This window comes from Strix aluco, chromosome 8 (genome assembly GCF_031877795.1).
Source record: "Strix aluco isolate bStrAlu1 chromosome 8, bStrAlu1.hap1, whole genome shotgun sequence".
Classification (NCBI taxonomy): domain Eukaryota; kingdom Metazoa; phylum Chordata; class Aves; order Strigiformes; family Strigidae; genus Strix; species Strix aluco.
The window spans coordinates 7,089,556-7,114,132 of NC_133938.1; the positions used below are offsets into that span (position 1 = coordinate 7,089,556).

Consider the following 24,577-nt stretch of genomic DNA (forward strand, 5'->3'; position numbering starts at 1 on the left):
TGGGAACAAAACAAAATAGGTATGGAAAAATCATTTACACTGTCTGTGCTTCCTGGTTGCAGAACTTCATGAAGTGACATCTTCACCATCTGGACTGATGTCAGTATCACATGCATTTTGTGCTGCATGTAGTAGCAATATTCCCCACCACCCCCAGTTTTAGTTAAGATGTTTCAGCAAGTTCTCCTGTTACTAGGAAAAACCAGTAATGTAAGGACAGTTGTCATCTTTATTTTAAAATCTTGTAGCAATTGATTTATATTCTATCAACACCAATTTTGACAAGTTTTATGTTCTATTTCATGTAACGGAAATTTTGTAACAGAAGTCCCATAGCAGACATCTCAGAAGGGTGGTGGGTAAAGGCTTTCAGGCCATTTTTCATTTTTTTTAAACCACCTTCATAATTCAGAGCTACAACAAATTTCTTTCCAAATCAATAAAACTGTATATAACCTGATACACACATGAAAATGATGCTAGCCAAATTATACCTTCATACAAAAAGCAATTACACAACATTGATTAAATTACTGGATCAGTACCTTTTGAAGTTGCTGAAATACACAATAACTAGATTATTGAAGATTAGAGGTGATGTTTTTATTTGAAGGATGGGAGTTGGGAGAGGGAGGGAGTTAAAAATAGTAAAATATGGTCATCATGAAGAGGCCATCCCTGCTAGTTAGCTACCAAACATAAGTTTTCTTTTTAAACTCAATTACCAATATATTTACAAAAGATTCTCTGAATATCAATCAGTTGCCATGGAAATATGGAGACTAACCAGATAAACAAAAACAATACCTGAAATTAAATTGAATTTGAATGGACATGCAGTTTGCTTCCATCACTTGTATTTTATCAGGCATCTGTATGCTGTGCAATGTTTCATTCAACACATCATTTGAAACCCATAGGTAACCAAGAAAGAAAAAGCTGTTACAGTTAGCATCTTTATGTAAAATTTCACACCCCACAAAACAATGCAATTGACACAGGGCTTACATAGAACACTGGGTGATATTTTGCACTGTGATGACTTGGAAATATAATTCACTGCACAATACAGACAGAATATTTATAGAAAACAACAAAGCAATCATTAGTCTTTTATAAATAAGGTGACCAAATATCCTGGGCCTCCTATCAAGACATGCAATCCCCTTCATGATGAAGACAAGTCAGTATTTTGCTCTAAGGAGCCTTCTCCTTTCCCTATCAGTATTCTAAAAACAAAAGAAAGATATCACACACAACCAAAAGCAGTCAAACAACAACAAAACCCCATTCTTGTTACCAAGTTTAAAATCTCAAGCTTAGTTCATCTTTTTAGGATTTTGTCTCATTTTAATCCTGTTTCTATTGCTTTACTTTAGCAGGTTTCCCCTTTCCCTGATGCAATGCCGGTCCCCACCTTACTAACAGTAGGGAGGACTGAGGAGAGCTGAACTGCAAAAAGGCATTGTTCTAGCAGTAAGGAAAACAAAAGAACACAGCTCGCAGGCAAAAGAAAAAGGAAGTTGAAGACCCCATTTGTGTTTAGAAGGGTTATGAGACAATGGACATTTTGGTCGCCTTAGTTACAAGTCTCACTGTAACCTGCATGCATGTACTTTTGTTTTAATCTGTAAAAGTGTTGAATCTCACAGCCACACACAGTTCTATTCAAACACCAAACTGGTAAACAGTGTTATGAACAGCAATCACAGGGATAAAATAACTTTCTCTCCCAGAAGTCACAAAACAAGATATTCCTAGAAGTCTTTTTTTTCAGATGTGCATATTGATCTGTACAAGTCCCATCTCTTTGTAGCCAGCAGTAATCCTACAGGTGTGACCAGCTCAAGCAGTGACCCTTTACAAGTTGCATATGCGGTTGCCATTAAAGTTGACATTCACCAAGGGTTACCGTACATGGTGCTGGGTACCACAATTACTGGCAAATCACTTTAATGGTGACCACTATATTACAAGTTACTCCAACTACACACACATCAGAAAGGATTATTACAGAGACAATACTTTACAATCCTATACCTGCAGCTTTCAGTTTGGCTTATTTTGTTGTTGTTTTCTACATGGCGGTGGTCTCCCATGACGCATAATGTGTTTTTCCAAACTATCTAAGATGGCAATAGCAATCCTTTGAACATGTGGATCAGTCTGGACGTTTTCCTTGATGTTGTATAAGTGCTGTAAACCACCTTCTTCAATTAACATGCTGCAGTATCTGGCAGCTGTAATAAGATTTAAAAAAGGGAATTAAAAAAAATTTCTAGCATAAATGTAGCAGATACTGTAAACACTGATTCAAACCCACTTTTGTCTCCTAGACCAGGCAGCATTTAGGACACTCCCTAAAGTGTCTTCAGAAGTGCATCTGTACCTTAACAAGTGACAACAGAATAACAGATTTTTTTGGACAGGACTTGGACTGTAATCAGGTCTGTTTCTGTATCTGTCTTAGCTGACTGGAAAGTGCTTTGAAACATGCATAGTATTCTCTCTCTCCCCCCCACCTCCTCCACAGGCATTTTAAGTGCACATATACAAATTTTAAGAAATGGGAATAAGAAGTACTATAGTACCTATGAGTATCCAGGTAAAAATATCACCTTTACCAAAAACCTCAGTACAGAACAGTTACCAAACAATGGTAGCAGATACACCACATCATTTGTACAGGCTTGTAGAGTGAATAGAAACTAGTTCCTTCAAAAACAGTTTGCCAAATACTATTGATGGTAGTAGCCTTTAACTAGTTATAAGTTGCTATGAATGCCTTTTCAGGGATAAAATTATACTTTTCTTTCCACTTTCATTAGTGATTTTAAAAAGTTGAAAGCACACCTATATCAGCTCCAGTGTTATTACAAGCAGGGACCAGCTATAAAAAGAGCCATATGTTTAACGTAACATGCAAGCTTCAGAAGTTGTTACAAGAAGGATGACTTTAATGCAATCCACAGAGCATTACCTCAGATATGCCAAATTTCACCATTCATCTCAGTGAAGCAACAGCAGAGTTGTTTAAATGCTGACATTAAGCTTTTCACTGGGGATCACATCTACTGCATGCTATTAATATTTTAGTTAAGTTAGCTCATTGAGGTGGATATGACATAGAGAAACAGCAAAAGGAGAAAAAAAAAATAAACAAGAAAAATCAATTCCAGACTACTTTTCATCCTCATCTAGAAGAGGTCAAAATAAAATGCATCTTCTCACCAGGACCAAAAGCCTTCTTGGTGCCAAGCACCAAAAGCTTAATATTCTCCCCCCAAATAAATCTTTATATTTCAGAATTAAACACATTTTCCCTCAGAGTAGGTTATTACATTTGCTACCAAACACTTAGTTTCTCTGCAACTTTGTCCAGAAGCGTCTGGCACTGATTACCATCAGAACTAAACTTCAGGAACTGTCTTGATCTCAAATCAACAGTACACCATCCAAGTATTTCCAGCCTCTCCATTCAACAGAGCAGTTACTCCTTGTCAATACAAGCCTCTGTGGCACGTGGAAAGCTCAGAGGTTAGGGCAGCACAAAATAAATAGAACAAATAGGACCATACTAAGGTAACAGGGCGGAGGCACAAAGAGCAATTACAGGGTCTTAATGAAAAACTCTTATCCAGAGTCTGAGCAGTAAAACAACTTTGTCAGAACAGTCCTACTTCAACATGGGAAAAGTCCTCACAGATCTCTGGACTGGGTACCCTGGGAACAGCGTCTCATTATATTTATGAGCTCTCTAAAGAGCAGGAAAACTACTTTATGTGCAATTATGTATTACACCGTGTTATTGTTTGGTCTTTTCCCCACAGAAATAGTGATTTATAGAACAGAGATAAACAAGCATAGATATTCTACTGTCAAGAAGATTAAAAAACTGGCACAGAAAATACTTTTAATACTTTAGAGGAAAGCTGCTTCGTATCTGGTAGAAGTTCATGACAATACACACATTCACATCATACAAATTTATGTCAAAAGAATAAAAGCATTAAAAGCCAGGAAGGTTTGTCCAGTCTTACATTTAGGTATGCTTAGGGGATTTATTTCCTTTCCCAATACTTGTGCATTTCATCACATACAAACAAGACTCTGGTGTTCTCATTTCACAGGTGGGAAAGATAGATTAAGAAACTGACCTTCACAGCAAGTTATTGCAAAAAGGTGATTAGCGATGAGGATTACTTAAAACTTCTGTTCTGATAGTAACCTGCTACAATCATTGTTCTTAATTTAGAAGAAATTTGTGCCCATTATTAATATTTACACTTCTGAATAAAAACACCTGTGCAAGCCAAAAATGTTGTTAATTTTAACACATGTCCACATTTCGGAATACTGTGCATTTAACAGTAAAATTCTAGTAAATAAAAAGGATATAAAGAACTTTTATTACTCTCTTTTCCTGACCCATTTAGTTAAAGCCTAAATGTAGTTTGTCCAAAGGATTACAAGTGTATACTTCAGAAATTCTAATTTTTCCCACTTCATGCTAGTGAATAATATGCTAAGAAATAAGAATTCTAAGGGTAAAGTTATCTTACTACATACGATTTTTGCTGCAGACGTGCTGCATGGCCCACACTGCCCATAACTGGACACCAGGTGTCATGAAACAGCCAAGTAGCGGAAAAAACGGATTGAAGGATCTATAAAAAAAAATAAAAGGAGAGGTACAGCAACTTGTTTTATTACTAGATATTATTACTTCAGAGGTCACATGTTGTCTACTCATTCAGCCGCAGGTTTAACTAGGAGAGACACTTGGTAAACTAGAATTTTAGATGCAGCAGGCAAGCCTTTTAATGTTTAAGACAATTACTAGCAAAAATCATATATAGTGGATATGTGGTATGCTTTTACCACATATTTTATGACATTTTATTTGGATACCTCCTGCTCCTTGAAAACAGGAGTAAAAACCAGTGGAAATTATAAGGATTAGATGGACAGTAATTATCGAATTGTACTTCTTGGCCTCAAACTTCTTTATCTAGGACAGATAGTGCTAACCAAGTGCTAGCCAATATAACCTTACTAGTTAATCTTTGTGTCCAAGTCTTTTAGGCATGCAGCTGAATACCTTTAATAGAAAAGCAGAACAACAACATTACATTTTTCTTTTACAGGAGTCCCTAACCTTCTTTGGTCACAAAGGGAAAATTAGCATGCTGTGTATTTTAAGCCAATAAGTGTTATTCCACTGAACAAAGCCATGTCTAGCTGGCAGCTCACTCTGCTTTGGGAACAAGTTTTAAATCTAGCTCAGTTTATTTTCCAAACTCAAAACCAAGGCAATAGTTACCTGTAAGCCACCATCTCACATTCTGGGGTCGGCCAATTCAAAATGGCAGAATGCTGCAAAATACAGAACCAAGAACACTCATTGTTAAATACAAACACTGAAAAAATATAAAAGAGTATGATAAAATTCACCATTATTTCTGTACCAGCTGTTCAAGGAGAGATGTCCTTTGGCTGCGACTTAATGTCCAGGCCTGCTCTCCTCGAGATATCAAATGAGCAATAATCCCTGCTGCAAAGTAGCTAACTTCCACCTCCACACTGTGCAATAATTTACTGATGTGGTCTATAAAGTCCTTCCACATTAATTCAGAATGGAGTTCTTTAACTTCAGCTATGTTATTCTAGAGGGGAGGAAAAAACAGAAAAGAGAAAATGTCAACAGAAAAAATATGATATGAGGGAGATAAACTTATGAACTTGAACTACATTGTGTTAAGTAAACACATATAAACAACAGGATGACATCTTCATACATCCAGGTGACCACCTGATGTCAAAATACTACTTTTGCTTTTGAAAACTTTTCCAGTATAATGCAGAAGTTTGTCTCAAAATAAAGAGGTTTTCTCATAAGTAATTTCAGGCTATAAGCATGCAGATTACACTAAATTAAAGGCTAGTTTTAACAAACACAATTTCAGTAAATTTCAGCAGTGCAGAATTCTGAATTGCATTGATCTTCAACCTCCCTTTTTTCATTTGGACTCATCTGAAGCCTCACTCACTGTCCTGTCTTAAAAGCTCTTTTTGTTTACTGTAACTATCAATTTCAATATAACTAGAGCTACTGGAGAATGGGTAACACAGTCCAAAAAAAAGTTAGTTGTGAATAATGCACACTATAAAGATTAAAGGACAATGTAAAAATATTAGGCAAGTTTTCAGATTAATATGGGGTAAAAACAAAAATTTTAAAAAACAATTTTTAACAGTATATATTTCAGGCTTTTTTTTTTTTTTTTTCTTTTTGAAACTCACCAGAAGTCCAAGAACTTTCTGTTGGATGGATGACTCAGATGGAAAAGACTGGAAAAAAAAAGAAACAAACTACAGGTAACCATTTATGTTTATTATTGAAACAATGTTAATTATAAACCTATGTTGATAATCTACCACCAAAACTGTACTCCTCACCTCTAAGACTCTCATGAAAAGCTCTAGCCCTTGATTTTCAATAAAGTGCCGACATGTTGTTGGAGATTCATCAGTGAGGTTCCAAAGTGCACTCAATGTGAACTTGAGGGTAGTATCTACAAGATTCTGATTTGTTTTCTGTTTAACTATTTGTAGAAGTTGCTGGAAAAAAAAAATTCCAAAAATCCCAGTTATGATTGCATACCAAAAATTGTATTAGCTCCTCAGCTTGTTTCTGCACTGACTGGGGTAACGCATAGTTATCATTTATATGCAGAGTAAAGATCTACATGTTCAGGGTCAAACTATACAAAATAAAACAGCTATTGAACTTTTTACATCCCCTTTGAACATGGTTCCCTGCTAGAGGAATTCCTTTGTTTTCACCCTAATTACATGTTTAGTATTATTACAGATGGCACAAAGCCATCCACAGAACTCTGGACCCCACGTGAACATTGACAGCACTAACCCATTTACTTCAAATATTCTATTTTGAGTATCCTTCATCTTATACAATGGATTTCAAATCAAGAGATGTCTTGCTATTTTACTTTGTATTAATTATGTCAAGTTTTCCCACTTCAGCTTCTTTTCACCTATGCTAGTATGATTCCCTGCCACTGTCTCTGATATTATCTCTAACAAACTCTAGGCTTTTCTCTTCTAAAGAGCTTTGAAATGGATACAGGTTAATGTGTTCTTAGAATTCTATCTTCTTATGTTTATTTCGTATCTTTAGGAATACTGTTAGCATGAATAGCTGGAGAGGATGGTATTTTCGACTGTCAGGAAAGTATCTGACTTACCCTAACAATGAAGAGTTCTGCACCAAGTTGAGCTGTTTGCTCTGTTGAAAGCTGTAAACAAACAAAACCATATCAACATTTTTTTAGACTTTAACAATATTATCCTATCATCTCAAAGCTTAATTTCGTACCTTTGCAGCAAGAATGGAAATTATGGCAACAGCCATCCTTTGCATGTTTTGATCTTCGTGATTACACAGCCACTGCATAACAAGTTTGGCTGCTTCAAACCTGGAAGTTAAAAATAAATTGAATTTTCAGAAGTCTCGTAAGTCTTAGTAAACAAAAACATACACAGACAACACATCAGAGAGAAATGCATGCAAGACAAAAGATTAACAGCAGTAAAGCTGCTTCGTACCAACAAAATAGAAATACACCGTGAATTACAGGTATTGCATGAGCCTCAGCCAGCTTTGAGTTCTTTGCTTAGGGTCTCTTACTTCTAACGAGTGGCCTTCCTCAGGGATCAGTATTGGGACCGTCGGTGTTTAACATCTTTGTTGGTGACATGGACAGTGGGATCGAGTGCACCCTCAGCAAGTTCACCGACAACACCGAGCTGTGTGGTGCAGTCAACACGCTGGAGGGAAGGGATGGCATCCAGAGGGACCTGGACAGGCTGGAGAGGTGGGCCCGGGCAAACCTCATGAAGTTCAACAAGGCCAAGTGCAAGGTCCTGCACATGGGTCGGGGCAATCCCAAGCACAGATACAGGCTGGGCGAGGAGTGGGTTGAGAGAAGGACTGGGAGGTGTTGGTTGACGAGAAGCAACCCAGTTTGTGCGCTCACAGCCCAGAAAGCCAACCGTGTCCTGGGCTGCATCAAGAGCAGTGTGGGCAGCAGGTCGAGGGAGGGGATTCTCCCCCTCTACTCTGCTCTCATGAGACCCCCCCTGCAGTGCTGTGTGCAGCTCTGGGGGCACCAACATCAGAAGGACACAGACCTGCTCAAGCAGGTCCAGAGGAGGCCACAAAGATGATTAGGGGGCTGAAGCACCTCCCCCGTGAGGACAGGCTGAGAGAGTTGGGGTTGTTCAGCCTGGAGAAGAGAAGGCTCCAGGAAGACCTTAGAGGGGCCTCCCAGTACTTAAAGGAGCTACAGGAAAGATGGGGAGGGACTCTTTATCAGAGGGTGTAGGGATAGGACCAGGGGTAACAGTTTTAAACTGAAAGAGGGTAGATTTAGATTAGACATTGGGAAGAAATTCTTTCCTGTGAGGGTGGTGAGACACTGGCACAGGTTGCCCAGAGAAGCTGTGGCTGCCCCCTCCCTGGAAGGGTTCAAGGCCAGGTTGGACGGGGCTTTGAGCAACCTGGGCTAGTGGAAGGTGTCCCTGCAGGGGGCTTGGGACTAGATGATCTTTAAGGTCCTTTCCAACTCAAACCATTCTATGATTCTACAATATATCAAAGTGCACAGGAATTGCTTGCAAAGGAGGAAGAAGAATTTGGCACAATCTTCTGAAACAGACCAACACATTTCAAAGCATTTGGGCAAAACACGCAAGTAGAAAAATCTCTGCAAAAAAGCAATCCCATAGTTCCCCAGAGAAATCCTCACTTCTGTTAGACCCTTCCAGGTGAAGTAAAAAAAAAAAAAAAAAATCTGTATATCAAAGTGGTTTTTTCAGACCTATATTCAATTGTGAACTACAGGCCCAAAATAATATAGGCCTGAAAAATTCAGCACGCTGGAATGATTTAAACTGAGCAAAACTGAGTCCAGAAACAAACCTTCTGAAGGAACAGACAACAAAGAAAAATATTCTGCAGTGCTACAACTCATTTTAACTGACATATAAAACTTGCCTGTTAAATGGAACATCTTGAAGGATTCTGTCACTGCATAGTGAAAGAAGGCAATTCTTTTGCAGCTATGAGAAATTAAAAAGAATTACTTCATCAGACACATACATATTTCAGAGTATTTTCTTGATATGAATCATTGAACATATTTCCATGAGGTCATGAGATTTGGAGAAACCTTTCGTAAGATCCACAAGACAAGGAATCCTACAGAAAAATAAAGAAAATTCGTCTTTTACCTGTTGATGATTTGGGAAGTGTTCCATGGCCTTCAGGAGCAAGTGAGTGACATCGGCCAGAAGTCGCACAGGCATGCCTGCTGCTAAATCTTGCTTGGTTAGGTTAAAGACACACGCGCTTGCTGCTAACTGCACAGGCAAGTTCAGGGGGTGATTTCTCATTCCAATAACCACAAGCTGAAATGCAAGAGTTTTGCCCACGTTAGTTAGTTATACGTTTGTGCACATACCCCAAGAGCAATCCACTGTTGCTTGAGGCCACAACAATGACTCACAGTGTCCAATTTCTGCCTCCCTTTTACTTAAGTGAAAAATCCATCTGGTGTGATTTTAATTCTCAGGAGGAACATCTCCTTCTGTTCAGTGAGTCAAAGCTGACAACTTCTATTTCTCCAAGTCCTTTTGCACTGGTTGCGGCAGCCCCTCAAAGGAGAGGCTACATGGAATGCAAGAGATTCCTAGAAAGATCCAGGGTTTGCTTTACACACTGGGATAAAAATCACCAAACCCTTTCAGAGTTGAATGGAATAGGACAGAGTTTCTGAAGTGTTACGGTAATGATGTAGTGGCTTGTTGTTTGGTGACTAGCCATTTCAGATCACATCCTAAACTGCTAGGTCAGGATATATTTTTCACTGTTTCTTCCTGAATTATGTTTTCGGTGATTTCACCTAAGAAAAATATTTTCTTTTTGATTACTGATTGCCAAAGTTTTTTGGATACTGAAGCCAACAAAATCAAGGTCACTTGTTCAATTTCAAAGAGGATAGGAAAACCAAAAATCATGTCCTACTGATGCCTCTTTTTATGATCACAGGAAAATTAAACTATCTCTGGTGTTCTAGACATGGAAAGCCAATGCCTAGAATAGATTTTTAAGGAAGTTCCTAGGATTTTCCAAGTTAGAGCCCGCTATAGAACACTAACACTATTTATTTACTTGCTGTCATACTGGAAGGTGACAGTGGAAAGAAGTGTCACTGAATGCCTTCCTTATTACTATTTCGTAAGCATCACCAGAAGGCACTGTTGTACCTGGGGAGTAAGACTAGACAGACCTTTGATTTGACCTAGTACAGATATGTTCTAATGACAGATTTCAGCATTAAAGGTTGGACCAAGATGATCCTTGAGGTCCCTTCGAACCTGGTATTCTATGACCTGAAGAAAACTTCCCATCATAATCAAAATTACATGAAACAATTCAGATACTATACATTAATCCAGATCAATTTTACCTAACACAAAACACTACTAGCCATCTTCTACATCACTATTGTTTAAATAGTTCTTAATTTTTATCCAACATTTAAGATTAAAAGTCACATCCAAGAAATTTAAAAGCTTATAAAATAATTTATACCAGGGTTTTGGGAATGGGCTCAGTTTAAGGAACAATGGATGACAATCATCAAAACTATGTATATTACCTTTAAAATTTCAGGTTTTGTTTTTTCCATTACATGTGTCAGGCTGAATAAATGAAAGAGTGCTTCTCTCACAAAGAAGGCCCGTTCACTGTAACGCTTCAGCGCTTCAGCAATCTGAGTTTCATTTGCTTCTCCTGACACCTATGAACAGAGAAATAATCTTTAGTTCGAGATGTCATCATTTTACTTTAAAAATTTTGTTCTTAAAAAGCGCAAAGCTGCAGTTTCAAAGGCGGTGGTATTTTTAGCCAAATCCTTCAGTAACCAAATGATTACTTTATCTGGCTATATTAATTCAGAACTACACAATCTTCAAACATTCTTCATAAAGAAGAATCCACAAAAACCCAAAGTAGGCTTCAGTCATGTCTTGAAGCAGAACTGTATTAAATCACTAAGTAAAAGTAGCACTCCATAAACAACAAAAGCTGCTTATGATGCACCAGTTGCCTAAAAGCACTATTTGTAACTGAATGCTCTGGCAAATGCAGCTGATAAACTGATGAAGATAGTATTTTGGCTGTAATTTTTTAGCTCTGGGTTCTAGCTCTGGCAATAAAAAAAGATTTCTATTCTTTGGCTACATCAACTTTCCTGTAAGCTCTATCTGTAGCAATAGCTTTCCAGCACCATATTAAAGAAGTAACTCATGCTCTCTGCAAAAGAAGTATTTCTTAAATCCAGATTTTAAATACATATGAAAACTAAACAACGAGCTAACTTTGGCGAAAGTCTGCATTAGAAGCTACGAGCTGTTGACTAATATGAGCTTAAGTTCAGAATATTAAATCAGCAACTAGCTGCAAATTTTTCCACTTCCCAATCTGTTATACTTTCCATTTAACTATATGTTACCTACTTTATAACTGTAAGTTGTATAACTGTACCTGATTTGTTCCTCAGTCCTACTATTTAATGAATCATTGCTGCAATCACTGTTTTTTAAAATTCTTAGGGAAGCATGCAGAACTTTTCTACTTAACATGTCACGTAAGGCAACGCAAATGTTCATAGATTGAAGTATCACATTCTGTGCATCCTGTATTGTATAAAGCCAAATTTTTCAAAACTTGTTAGATCAGGAATATATTACAGCCTTGAGAGAACTGATACCATCTTGGAATTTGTTTTATATTCTCTACTGATTAGAACAAGGAAATCATATTTACTGACATGTTTTGCAGCCAATTATACACTATATGAAGAATTTCCACTTGGCTTCATGTTCTCAACTATAATGTCTGCCTAGTGCTCAGTCTTTCAAGAATTTTCTACAATCAAATTTCACAGGACTGATGTAAAGACAGTAGTATTTTATTTCTGCTGTTTCCATGAGTGCTGTGTCCTGTTTATGCTTTAGCAGCATCTAGACTAAGCAGCTGAATATTTCAGTATAGTCACTAATGAATTTCAGGTCACAAAAAAAAAAAAAAAGGGTAAATAAAATGATCGCTGCCTACAGTCTCTTCTTGACAATTGTCTTAAAAAAAAAGAAATGAAACTACACTGTTACAAGTAAGTTCATGACTTTTACATTACTAGAATTTTCTTCCTTCCTGTATTTTCATAGCACAGTCACTTGTATGAAGCATATATTCTAAATAGCAAGGATTATATTTAATTATTTTATACCAAACATAAGGTATAATTTCCTGATGTTGTACATCACACCAAACAGGAATTCGCTTTCTTCAACAATGTATTTCAACACTCATACACATCATTATCAGCTGTGACAACTCAGTACTCAAGAGACACAGCCATTAACAACTGTCAAAGTTCCAGGGGAAAAAGAAAATTTTAAAATTCTGTAGCTGTGTTACCTCACTTGCCTATAACAAGAACATTCTGAATTTTAAAACTGGAGTGCAAAACTCAACTTGCACAGGAGACAGACTAAACTATGGACACATTATGCTGACTCCTCATTTCCTCTGATGCTTCCATCATCCTCATGGCACGGTATAAAACAAAACTCAGAGTCAAAGATGATATACCACTGACAGTGACATGTCTAAAACATCTCTTTCTTCTTTAATTCTGACCCCTTCATAGCAGGGACAGGATAGGCTCATTCTCCAGTAAGTGCATGCATAGCCTACAGAACAGGGAACGACGTCTTGCTGCCTGGCACTAAAAGATAAATAAATGTACTTCAGCAAACATCATCTCATCCTAAGGGGCTAAGTAATTTGGGATTTGTTCAAGAACAGGAAGTTTGTCATCCTAGGTAATTGCTTCTTACATATTCATCACCAAAAGACCTTTCAAGGTGGGCAGAAATATTGTAATAAGAAATCGAAGTGGTGATGGAGTAAAACAGCAGCTCAGTTTTTATTGTATCTGTTGTGTTAATCATGAACTGCTCAAAGTTTATGCAAATTGTACCTCCACCTCTTACATATTGCTGCCTTATGCTAGGTACTGTGCTGGGATCCAGAGAATATTATTCCAGTAAATTACTTCACACTAGACAACATTCAGCTCTCTTAGATCTGATATGTCAAATTAGGATCTAAGGCTCACCAAAAAGACACAGAAACTAGATGCTTCTTACAATAGTATTGTGTAAATTTAGCAGTTTCTGTGCCAGAATTAAGTAGGAATTTGACATAAAGTCAGTAATTACAATTAACAAAAAAAAATGAACACCCACATACATTTGCTACAAATTAATAGTTCTGTTTTTCCTGCACATTGTAATTTTTCAGTAAAATTAATCCCCCACTTAACCTTTAGGTTTCCTTCTCCTGTTAGGAATTCTGAGTAGCCGGCATCAGTAGCTAGCAGTCCTACAAACTGCATTGTGGGCCGTTGCTGAATAAATGCTTCTACAGCTTTATCCGTAACATGTTTTCTTCCAGAAATGTCCAAAGACACAAGGTTAGGCAAGATATCTTTCTGTTCCAGTAAACGAAGTGCTATGTCTGATGTGAACTGTTTGTCATCTGAAATATCGAGGTGATTCAGGTATTTTAGTTCTCTTATAACATCCAGGATCTGGGTTGTGGTCATTTTCAAGCATTTCAGGTGGTGCATGGTTAAAGACTTGAGTCGGTCTTTGCAGGTGAGGAGTGCTGTTATGTCAGTGACAGAGGTGTTTGATATATCCAGACTTTCTAATCTAGGAAGAGAAGCAACATCTGCCAAGTCCTCGTTGTAGAACAGAACATTGGTAATACTCAATGCACGAAGCCCAGACAACTGACTGAAACACCTCTCGTACGGGTCTTCCAAAGAAAGAGTTAGTGAGTTCAGCACAAGGCATTGCAGATTTTGTTGGATCCATTTATTGCTGCCAAGTCCACTTATAATGTCTGTGATTGTTATATCTGCATTCACCCCAGTAGCATCAAGTTCTACCAGCTTGTGATGGCAGAATGCTTTCCGGAAAGCCACAGCGGAGATTTTCGCTTTCCGAATACAAGCTCGTTTCAAACGCATCTGGTTGCCTCGGAAGATGCCCACGGTTCCATCATTCAGAAGCCCTGTTGGAAAACAGCATTAGTGTTTGGCTCTAGAGTTACAGAACATCACTTTTAAGAACCTAAAGGGTTAACAGAGTGTTAAAGTGTTAACAAAGAAAATTAATCGCAAAGTAGTTAGTCTCGGATCATTATGCCACCGATCTCAAAATTTTATATCTGAGATTCCACTTTTAAGATTACCATCTCACTTTCAGAAAAGTCCAGGTTTAAGAATAGGACAGATAAATTTAAGATGCAGTATATACACATTACCTGTTTGGTTCAGAACATGGAACATGCAATAAATAAAATGTGGATATGATTCAAAAACATTCAGACTGCTGCCTGCATGTTCTAGATTTTCTCACTGAACTGGTTAGAAATGTGCTAAAAACAGAATTTCAAAATTTCTGAAAGTTATTCTTCCCTGGTCACAGTTCTGTTAACCTCAAGATAGTACCAGCAATCAATGACCAGTTCTCATCTCTCTTTAACTCAACTTAATAATTTAGCATTTGACTGAATTTATAAGTAGGATCAATACACTAAACTGAGCTAATTAAGTTCTTTTATATATCCCTCATGAAGAAGGTAGGAGTGTTGCTCAGAAACAAGCTGAATGTGAGAAAAACCTAAGAAGTGATTTAAAGAGGACAAAGGGGAGGACAAGGAAAGGGTGGGAAGGAGAGAAATACAGCAATGAAAAAAGGAAATGCAACAATCTTGTTTGAGATAATAATCTTTTTGCTCTGCAGCAAGACTGCGTAAGTAGTCTTTTCTTGCAGCATACTAACTGAAACAATACATTTAGTTCCATGCAAAGGATTATCCAACACGTATTGAAAACACCGAGATTTCTTCTTTGTATCTTATCAACAGAAGGATTACTGCTTTACAGAAAGCCATATGAGAATGGTATGGTTGCACAAGCATACAGTCAAAAGGAGTAGGAAGAACATGTCCTTCTAGTTTCACTCTAGAGGATTATGAACGTCAACACTCCTGGTTTTCATCTCCTGTCTTCAAGCATACTGAACATCAGAAAGAAACTGAAAATGCAGTATATTTGAATAAAAACATCATCGCCACTAAAGTTTGGATTTAAGCTAGTAATTGCCTCTGTGACAGAGTCAAATTAACATTAAGATTTGCAGACCTTTCTAAGGAGCAGGTTAGGCATTTCTGACCAAGTAGTTGGGGCACTCCTCTTTTGCAGAGAAAGCAAAGGTATGGAGTGAAATCAGTACCCAGCAGAAAAATGAAATGCCATAAATAATTAAAATTTGGTTAAAGCATTGCTAAATTGCTTCTTAATTGTTGTTCATCTTTTCATTTAAGGATCTATTTATGCCCTCCCACTGGCCTACCTCAGCCACACCCTGTTTATCTGGCATGCACTTGTTTTCGTCCTGCACTCTGACACAGTGGTTGTGACGTTTCAGTGTCTGGAACTGCCTTCATTATTACTAGCACTGGTAAAAAGTTTCTAGTAATTCCTTGAATCTGGTTTCTCGGGACTACTGTAAATAATTACTTATCGGAGAGTAATGTATGTTGAAGATGAAAAGGTTTTTTGAGTTTGCCTTTTTTAGGACCATTCCTTCTGTTATATCTGACTAGAACAACTTGAGAAAACTAGAACACTAGTATTTGCACAATAAGGCCCAATCAAATCTGCACCTATAGGATAGGGTGCTTGGTCTCTCTGCAGTAATTTTTCTAGTGTCATGTCTCATCTCTTAATAAAAGCCTCCAGGATCATCTGGAATGGGTCTCCTGCTTCTTCTCTACGGTAATCTGTACATTCATCCCTTTCACACTAAGAAGCTTTTATTGACACAACATTTTCCGTTGTAGAACGTGGTAGGCCAGTACATAGAATATAAGTACACCAGAAGGTGTTTTTCACATATGTTTATACTACTCTTGAAACTGACTGCTTTTGAGCAAATAATTCCACTTCAACAAAAGTGTTAAAAGAGATGAGAAACTATTTTGATGAAAATCACAATATTATTTCCTAGTTTAATCACAAGGACACACAGTAAAGAAAATTTAATCACTCGCTCTGCAAGAGATATTGAAATATCTGAGTGCTGTAGAATCAAATAATTTTTTTGAAGTACTTGAAAGAAGATCTATTAAAGAATGTTCCCTTAAAGGAACATTAAATTAAAATCATAAACCCAAGACAAACGACTTTCTATTTAGAACTATCTATATGGCAATGCAACATTCAGTTGAAGCTGGAAAAGCAAAAATCACAGAAATTCTCTATTAAGAGATTAAGGAAGACAGTTTTAACAGCTGCAACAGCAGATTCTACTAGAAAATACACCAGAACTGCAGTGTCACATTCCAGCAAAATATTGTCACTGATGACCCACAAATAGTTGCTTTTTACCATGAAATGCCATCGTCTGCAGCAATCGATCGGCCACTTCTTGAGGAAACATTCCTGGTTCCTGCAAGCACAGTGTTCCATCTTGCCTTTCTGTGCAAAACTTTTCTAGGTTGGCAGTCAGGAAATTCAAACAGATATCAAGTAAAGAATAAGGAGAAGCTTCCTCCTGTCATACACAAAACACAATGAAACAAAAGAGATTTAGTCAAATTATTCTATGAATCTTCCATTACTCTATAATGTTTTTAGGCAAATCAAGTCTTTTTTGTTAGTCTGATTCTCATTGGAACAGGCAAATATTACAAAAGATGTCTCCCTTAAAGCCACGCAAAGTCAGGTCACACAATAAACAGCTGGCCAAACTAATGGGCAGCTTCCTCCCCCAGTCACCCCCAGAACCACATCCAGTCTGGTCTGTTGTGCTTGAGCCCTGCTTGTGTTCACAGAGGAAGAAAAGTAATTGCTGATAAGATCATCTGAATTTATGAAGTCTACTGGGAATTAATCAAGCAGGACAGACTGCAAGAAGACTTTAAATCAAATTTTACTTCTTGATTTAAACTATTTCTTTTAATCTTGCATTAAAGTCAACCCATACTAGAAGTCTACTACCAACCTACATTAGAAATGCAAATAAATTTCATATAGTTAGGAGCAATTCTTGATACTGAAAAGGGCAGCTAGAGCTTCAGATCAAAAAAGGACACTCAGAAAGACCTATTTTAATTCCACATTTTGTGCAGCAATGAAGTAACACTATTGTAGTATTCCTTCTGATTATAGATAACAATTTTCACCTTTTTACACTAAGCACCTGGAAATCATCTATAGTAGAACCCTGGGTACAAAGGACAAGGCAGAATATAAACTTGAACTTTACCTTCAGAGTTTGAGATTGTACACTGATATACAAAAATCTCAAAGGTTTTTTTATTCCATGTCTAATAATAGCCTACTGTTTTCAGTCACACAGATTAATCAACATAAAGAATGACTCGCAGCACTGTGAATCATCCCCAGCACTACACAAAAGAAGGCCGAGTGACTGGTACATACTCCCCCAGACAATTTTGAAAATAACAGTGTCAACTGTTGCCAGATCTCATCTGTAGGAAAAATTGTAGCTTGCCTTTTATACTGAAAGTTCTGGATAATTTCACCTTTCTTCCCTAACTCATTTAACTTCTGTCACTTCATTTGCCTACTATGTTCATCACATAAGTACAGAAATATATAAAAGGTTATATATAAGAAATATAAAAAGAAAGTTACAGAAAAAAGTCTTATAAAACAAGGTGCATTTATTTGAAGACTAAGAGGTACCATGTTAGGGCAAAGATGGAATGGAGCTTATCTTTAATGAATCATGTATTGACAACAATGAGACACTGCGGTTTAATAGCTCCTGAAAGACTTAAGTACAGGTTTGGGAACTAGAAACTCCAAATTATTCAAATACAAGCTCTTTCTGCTGCTTTTTGACATCCAACTTCCAACTCCTTTGACTCAATTTTGCCAAATGCTTAATTTTTATTTTTTTTAAAGCTTGATTGTTACATTTTATTGTGGAAGAAACAGGACAACAGGAGTTACTTTGTGATGTGACTTACTGTCATGGCTTCAGCCCAGCTGGCAACTAAGCACTACATGGCTGCTTGCTCACTCCCAGCCCCACGCTGTGGGATGGGGAGGCGGATTGGAAGAAAAAGGTAAAAACTCATGGGTTGAGATAAGGACAGTTTAATAGGACAACAAAAGGGGAGGAGAAATAATAACAACAATAATACTAATAAAAGAATGTACAAAACAAGTGATGTGCAATGCAATTGCTCACCACCCAGAACCTGACGCTCAGCCCCCCCCTGCCCAGCTCCCCCAGTTATATACTGGGCATGGCATGGCACTATCCCCCTGGCTAGTTCAGGTCAGCTGGTCCTGGCTGTGCCCCCTCCCAGCTTCTTGTGAAAATTAACTCTATCCTGGCCAAACCCAAGACACTTGCTCACATTACCAGAAAATGGCAATTTTTGGCTGCCTCCAATCTTAAACTGATCGGAAAAGGAAGGACAGAATTTGGAATTGTGAACATCTTTGGTTTCTTTATAATGTGCAACAATGCCTGAAGTACTTCTAAAGAGAAAAAACAACCCATTACTTTAAAATAGTACATTTTTTAAAGGAAATGGAAAAAAATTCTTTTTAACCTGAAATTAATACACACACCCAGGACTTATATGACAGCTGATGATTCAAACAAAAAATCAGAACCCTTACTCAAAGGCATATGAAAATTATTCCCACTGAAGCAAAGACATCCTCATCTCCCCTTAGATCTTGTGCTTCTAATTTGATGCTTAAATATGACAAAACCAGAATACTGGCTCCCTTCATTTCCTCTGACATCATTCCATAACTTCTGCCAGAAAAGCTAAAACACTTTTACATATCAGCAAGCAAACTCCAATGAGAATTTTTAGCCTTGCAGATAGGCCACTAGTATATGACTCAGAAAACTGTTTTTTCAGCCAGTACCTCTAACTGGCCAATCTGTAATTTGGAGATACTGTTTTAATTTTCATATAAAGTAGTTGCATTAGAAGTCCATACAGGACATCTCCATACAATAAAGGAACAAAATCCACAAGCAGCGATCAATTACACTTGCAAATAACATAATATTGTTTTTGTTAACTCCACTTACACCAGTTATAGGAGACATTTGTAATGTTTCTTCAACTTGTTGCCAAAAGGCTGAAGAAACACACCTAATGAAGGCTCCCAAGGTAACCTGGGCAGATACGCAAAACATTTTTATCTATATCTAATAAAGTCCCTTGACAAGCATCATAAAACCAGTTCTCTAGACTGTCTGCTACTGAAATAGAACAGCTTGAATGCACCCTGTAAACCTCTGATGTGAGCTAGCGGCATTCCTTTTCTCAACTTCTATTTACTTAAAGAGAATATTGTCCAGTTAAAGACCTCATAGTAAAAGCATTCCGTTGTATTTAAACTCTTAAAAGGTTAGGATTTAAGTGGTTCCTTTCTCTAGCTATGCTTTTCAATGTCAACTTGAAAACAAACCTGGCATTTGTTTTCAGCTCATTTCATTTTCTGGTTCTGATACTCTAATGAGACACTGTAAATGTGTGTCAACCATAGCGCAGGATTTATTTATTTATTTATTTAATACAGATCATCCAGCAATATTCGAGTAGAACTTTTATTATGCATATTTGACTTTTGCATAGCCATCTTATTATCTGGCACTTCCATGTAACCTCACAGTTTATTTCATTCTATCAAATTAATTCAGTGGCCAGAAAATAAATATAAATTTCCCAAACCACAGAATTATGCATTACATGATTCAAGTCAAGGCGTCATTAGCTAAAACAGATGTTATAAGAGAATGTGACACATCTACAACCAACTAGCTTATGGAACAGTACAAAAAGTAGAATAATTGCATTTAGATGGGCTTTTTAAGGCTTATTTAAATTAATTACTTTAAAAAGACAACTTTAAGTGCTTAATATAACCAAGGCAAACAAAAAAAGGGCGAGGGGAGGAGGAGGAGGAGTAAACTACATGGCTACGGGCATCTAACAGTAACCCAATACCCTAGTGGACTGAAATGCAATACCTACTTCAACATGATGTTACCCAGTTCAGCTTACAGCTCGCCCACTAGTGCGGTTGGAAAGGTGCTCCCAAAGAATACTATCCTCTGCATTTTCTTGTAAAAACCCCTTGAATCAACTTTAAATACTGCTAGAATATATTTAACCTGTATTTCAAAATGCATTTAAAAAAGCGCTTAAGGGAACATGCAGAATAAGTTAGAGAATCTTAAACACAACATTATGCCTGGATTAACTGGCAGAGTGTGAGCATCAAAACAAAATCGTGTTCATTGGAGAAAGCATCACGACGCAACCACTTGTTTATACAACAATAACTAAAAAAGAGACAGGCTTAACTGATGTTTTACATCAGTAATTGCAATCTAACTCTGCACAAAAAGTAAATTCCACTGCTGTGTGGGCCTTTTTCACTATAGGTATTGTGATCCTAACAACTTCAGCCTGATTCAGTTCCTTCTGGCTTTGTGTCTCAGACTCATTAAAAATCAAGCCTTTTTTTCCATAGGTAGTTTTTTAGGGTTTTTCCGCCCCCCCTCAATAAACCAGTTGAAAACACTGGAAGACAAATACCACTTTCAGCTCTAACAGAACCACTTCTGTGACATACTCCCCAATTCTTATACCCGACTGCAGACTCAGTATGACAAAACCCAAATGCACAAGGGCTCTGTATGCCAGGCCCATCTGCTTTTTTCTCTCTGAAGTCTCAAGAGAGGAGATGGGGTACAGGATAAGGGATCTTCCAAATTGTGGCAGTTATTTCTCTCAAAAAGTTAGCTAAAAATAAGAGGTAATTTAGAGCCTTACTCTATATGCGTTGGACATACCACGTTTCTAACTGTTTTCCACCTCTCCACAGCCCCAGAACTTTACTTACTTTCTTAAAACAATCAAGAAATAGCAACTCAAGTAATGGTCATCAAATTTCTTCCGAGCACTAATAAAGGAAAGGCAGCGAAAAACGAACATTTTCATTATTTATATTACGAAGAAAGCTTTATGGTTTTATTTATATTACGAAGAAAGCTTTATGATTTTATTTATATTACGAAGAAAGCTTTATGATTTTATTTATATTACGAAGAAAGCTTTATGATTATCCTACTTAAATTAAATGGAATGAAACAGATGTAGGCAACTTATTAACCAGGCTCAAGGAAGGATTATGCTCAAAACTCAAATTTAACATTAACTATTCTGGCACAAGTGGGAACACGCTGATTACAGTTACTAGTGATACAAAGTTGGCAGAGATCACGAGAGGTCTAAAATTAAATAGTGCCACATTAAAACTACATAGTAAGGCCATGTATTTCAAGATTAATATCAAGAACTTCAGATATGAGTTCATCAATTAGAAATGACTGGAGAGAAGAACCTGAATGGTTTGCTTAACCACAAGAAAACAATTTGAGGCAGCCAAAGAGGGCATCGGGAAAAGCATCAAGCAAAAACATGGAAGTATTATGTCATTTTCAAGACACTCGGAGATCTCATGGGGCTATTTATGTTAAGAGATACCTGCATCATTTCAGTTTGAACATAACAGCTACTAGAATGCTCTGGGGGAAAAAAAGCATGTTGGGAGTAGGAAACAAAACCAGCTTTTCTTAGCCTAGCAGATCGAAAGATGAGAGATATGAATGCCGCCTATAAATACTGCAGAGTGAATAAAAACTGTAGAAGGAAAAAAGCTATTAAGGTGAAGCACAGTGCCAGCACAGCAACAAAGGTGCACAGAAATGCCATGAATTAGAATTTTTGCCATGAATTTAGACGTCAGTACATAGTTCCAAAACATCAAACAATGAAGGTCTACCCTAGTCCACTGAATAGAACAGCAGGTGCAAAAGGTACCTACTTTTAATATAAAAAACTTTACTAGGGGATTAAATGATATTAGGCTTTTAGTAACAAGTGCTGAGGCTAGATAACCGAGGAAGTTTTTGCTAGTCCTTTAAAAGCAAATATGCACACTCATCTCTCAGAGGAGCAATCAAAACAGCACCCATATGTTCTGCTCCGAGGCCTCTCTAACAGAGAAAGGCTGTCTCTCCGACGCCGGTTTTGGCCAGCTCCGCGCTGTTAAGAGCAGGCTACCACCCATGACACAGATCAGCAAGGCCCACGTACCGTGCATACCACAAAACCCGTGCTTGCGGTGGCACGGCTTTTTCCAGACAGCCCCTGCACAAAGCAAGCCCCAGAGGGAAAAGTGCTGTTTGAGGGTTGGATTGCACCCAGACTGGGGGGGAGGCATGAGCCGGAGGAGGCAGAGAGGGCTGCCCGCTCCTCTCCCGCCCTTCATGCCGGCCGGCTGAGGAGCTCTCCCCGGCGGGCTGCCCCCCGCTCCAGCGTGGCGGGAAGGCGGCCGCAGCCACCGGTCCTCGACCCCCCAAGATGCTGGGAGAGGAGCTGGTCAGCGGCAGCGAGGCCGGGCCAGCCATGCCCCTCGCCGCGCTGTGGTGATGCCGGGGCGCACCGGGCAGAGCTGCCGCTGCCCCTTCGCGTCGCGCCGGGCTTGAGCCTCCCCTCCGCCGGGTCTCGATCGCCCCTTTTATATAATCGCCAGGGCGGCAGCCGCAGCGGTTACACAACAGCGAGGGCAGCGAGGGCTGCCGGCCCGGCTCTGGGGGTCCCTGCGTGCGGGTGAGGGGAAGGAGTGGCCGTGGCCGTGCCCCCCCCCCCCCCCAGGTCGCTCCCGGCTCTGCCCCTCCCGCGGCAGCGGGGGCAGGGGCGCGCGCCCAGGGCCCGACTCGCTCCGGCCAACGGCCTCAGCTGCCCGCGCGCGCGGCAGCCCCCACCCGCCCGGCGCAGCGGGGCTCGCGGCGCCGCCATGTCGGCCCCTGCCCCGGGGCGGCGGCCGTTCACCTCAGCTCCCCTCCGCCGGGCTCTGTCACCCCGCGCCGGGGGGCTGCCTGCCCGCCCCCCTCCACCCCACCCACCCCCTCAGCAGCTCCTCGGCCCGGCGCTGCCCGCGGCCCTCACTCACCATCGCGGCGCTGGGTGCCGGAGGTGAGCGCCCAGCGAGCCGGCTCCCGGAGCTTAGCTCCTTTTTTTTTTTTTTTTTTTCCCTCCCCTTCCCCCCCGTTTTTACCCCCCCGACCTGGAAGTGAATCTGCCTCAGCCGGCCGGGAAGCGACGCCGAGCCCGCCTCCCTTAAAGGGGCCGCGCCAGGGACAGGCTGCCTACTCCCCGGGTGAGTAGGAACCTTAAAATCCAGGTTTAAGGGTGAAAAGCCTAAAGTGTGAGGAGAAGGGTCTATTATTCAACAAAGCGCATTGGCCTCGCGTGTTACGGTGTGTGTGGGACGCCTGTTTGCTTTCATTTTGGAGCAAGGATGAAGCAACACCGAAGCGCCGGTGAGTCTGCCCAAGCGGAGGCTGCTGAGGACTGAAGCAGTTTTTTAGCAGTTCCTTGCCTTTGGGTAACCTCTCACAACCAGGAATTCAACGTCAGCTTGTTGTTCACAGATCAGCCTTTGTAATTTAAATGTTTCCTGCCTAAACTAGTTTATGCTGGTAATATGAATAATTATCTGCTCCAGTACAATAGGTTTTGCCACCTACTTCGAGGCTGGAGAGGAGCTTTGCCATAAGCTTTTATACAAAATAATTTTAGGTTTCATATACAGTAGTAGTGATGGAAACCTGTCTCCCAACAAATACATACTATAATGTATTGTTGGTAAAGAGAATACAGTTATTTTTTTGTTTCAGGATGGAAAGTAAAGAGTGCTACAATTACCCTGTCCAAGTAAAATGAAATTATAAAGAATTTACCATTAAACCTTTTAAAGAATTGCTGATTTACATACAGCAGTTTTGAACAATGGTTATTTGCAAGCCACCAAAACACATAAATAAACTTCAAGAAACAATTGCTAAAATCATTTATGTGTCCATCATTAGAAGATGACAAAGTATTCTAGAAATATCAAACACAATTTTGCCTCTTTAGGGGCTACATAACAAAGGTCAGATATAGTCCCAATTCTTTAGATTAGGATGTTGAGGTAGAGGAAATAAACTGCATGCTCAGAATCTGACAAGAACAGAATCAAAAGTCCTCGTGTTCAGAATTTAACCACTTAAAAATCTAATCTGCTTAGAAGAAATAATTTATATAATTACGGACACAAATTATTTTAGATTGGGGGGGGCTAGTACTGTTAGTCTTAGTCCATTACATGTTTCTTCCACCTTGTAATGTGTTTTGGAGCTTCGAGGCTGTTCTTTCCATACCTGTTGACAAATTCACTCATTCACTCCAACCTGAGTATCACCAGATACCTTGTCTTTGACTTCTTTTTCT

At 39.0% G+C, this 24,577-nt stretch overlaps 1 protein-coding gene across 3 annotated transcripts; it reads right to left on the reverse strand.

The window, feature by feature from the left end:
* Positions 1–211: 211 nt before the first annotated feature.
* On the reverse strand, positions 212–24,577 carry LOC141926380 (protein zyg-11 homolog B). 3 transcript variants are annotated; one of them, XM_074832018.1, is made up of 14 exons: positions 24,508–24,577; positions 16,617–16,782; positions 13,479–14,233; positions 10,746–10,886; positions 9,316–9,492; positions 9,080–9,144; positions 7,400–7,499; positions 7,269–7,319; positions 6,460–6,621; positions 6,304–6,351; positions 5,469–5,666; positions 5,324–5,376; positions 4,570–4,667; positions 212–2,240 (listed from the first exon to the last, which is right to left on the reverse strand). In XM_074832018.1, the coding sequence occupies exons 2-14, from the start codon at positions 16,666–16,668 to the stop codon at positions 2,050–2,052; spliced, it is 2,091 nt and encodes a 696-aa protein (XP_074688119.1). In that variant the 5' UTR covers positions 16,669–16,782; positions 24,508–24,577; the 3' UTR covers positions 212–2,049. The 3 variants fall into 3 exon arrangements, with proteins under 3 accessions (XP_074688119.1, XP_074688120.1, XP_074688118.1); XM_074832019.1 differs by lacking the exon at positions 24,508–24,577 and adding an exon at positions 23,256–23,327; XM_074832017.1 differs by lacking the exon at positions 24,508–24,577 and adding an exon at positions 18,227–18,328.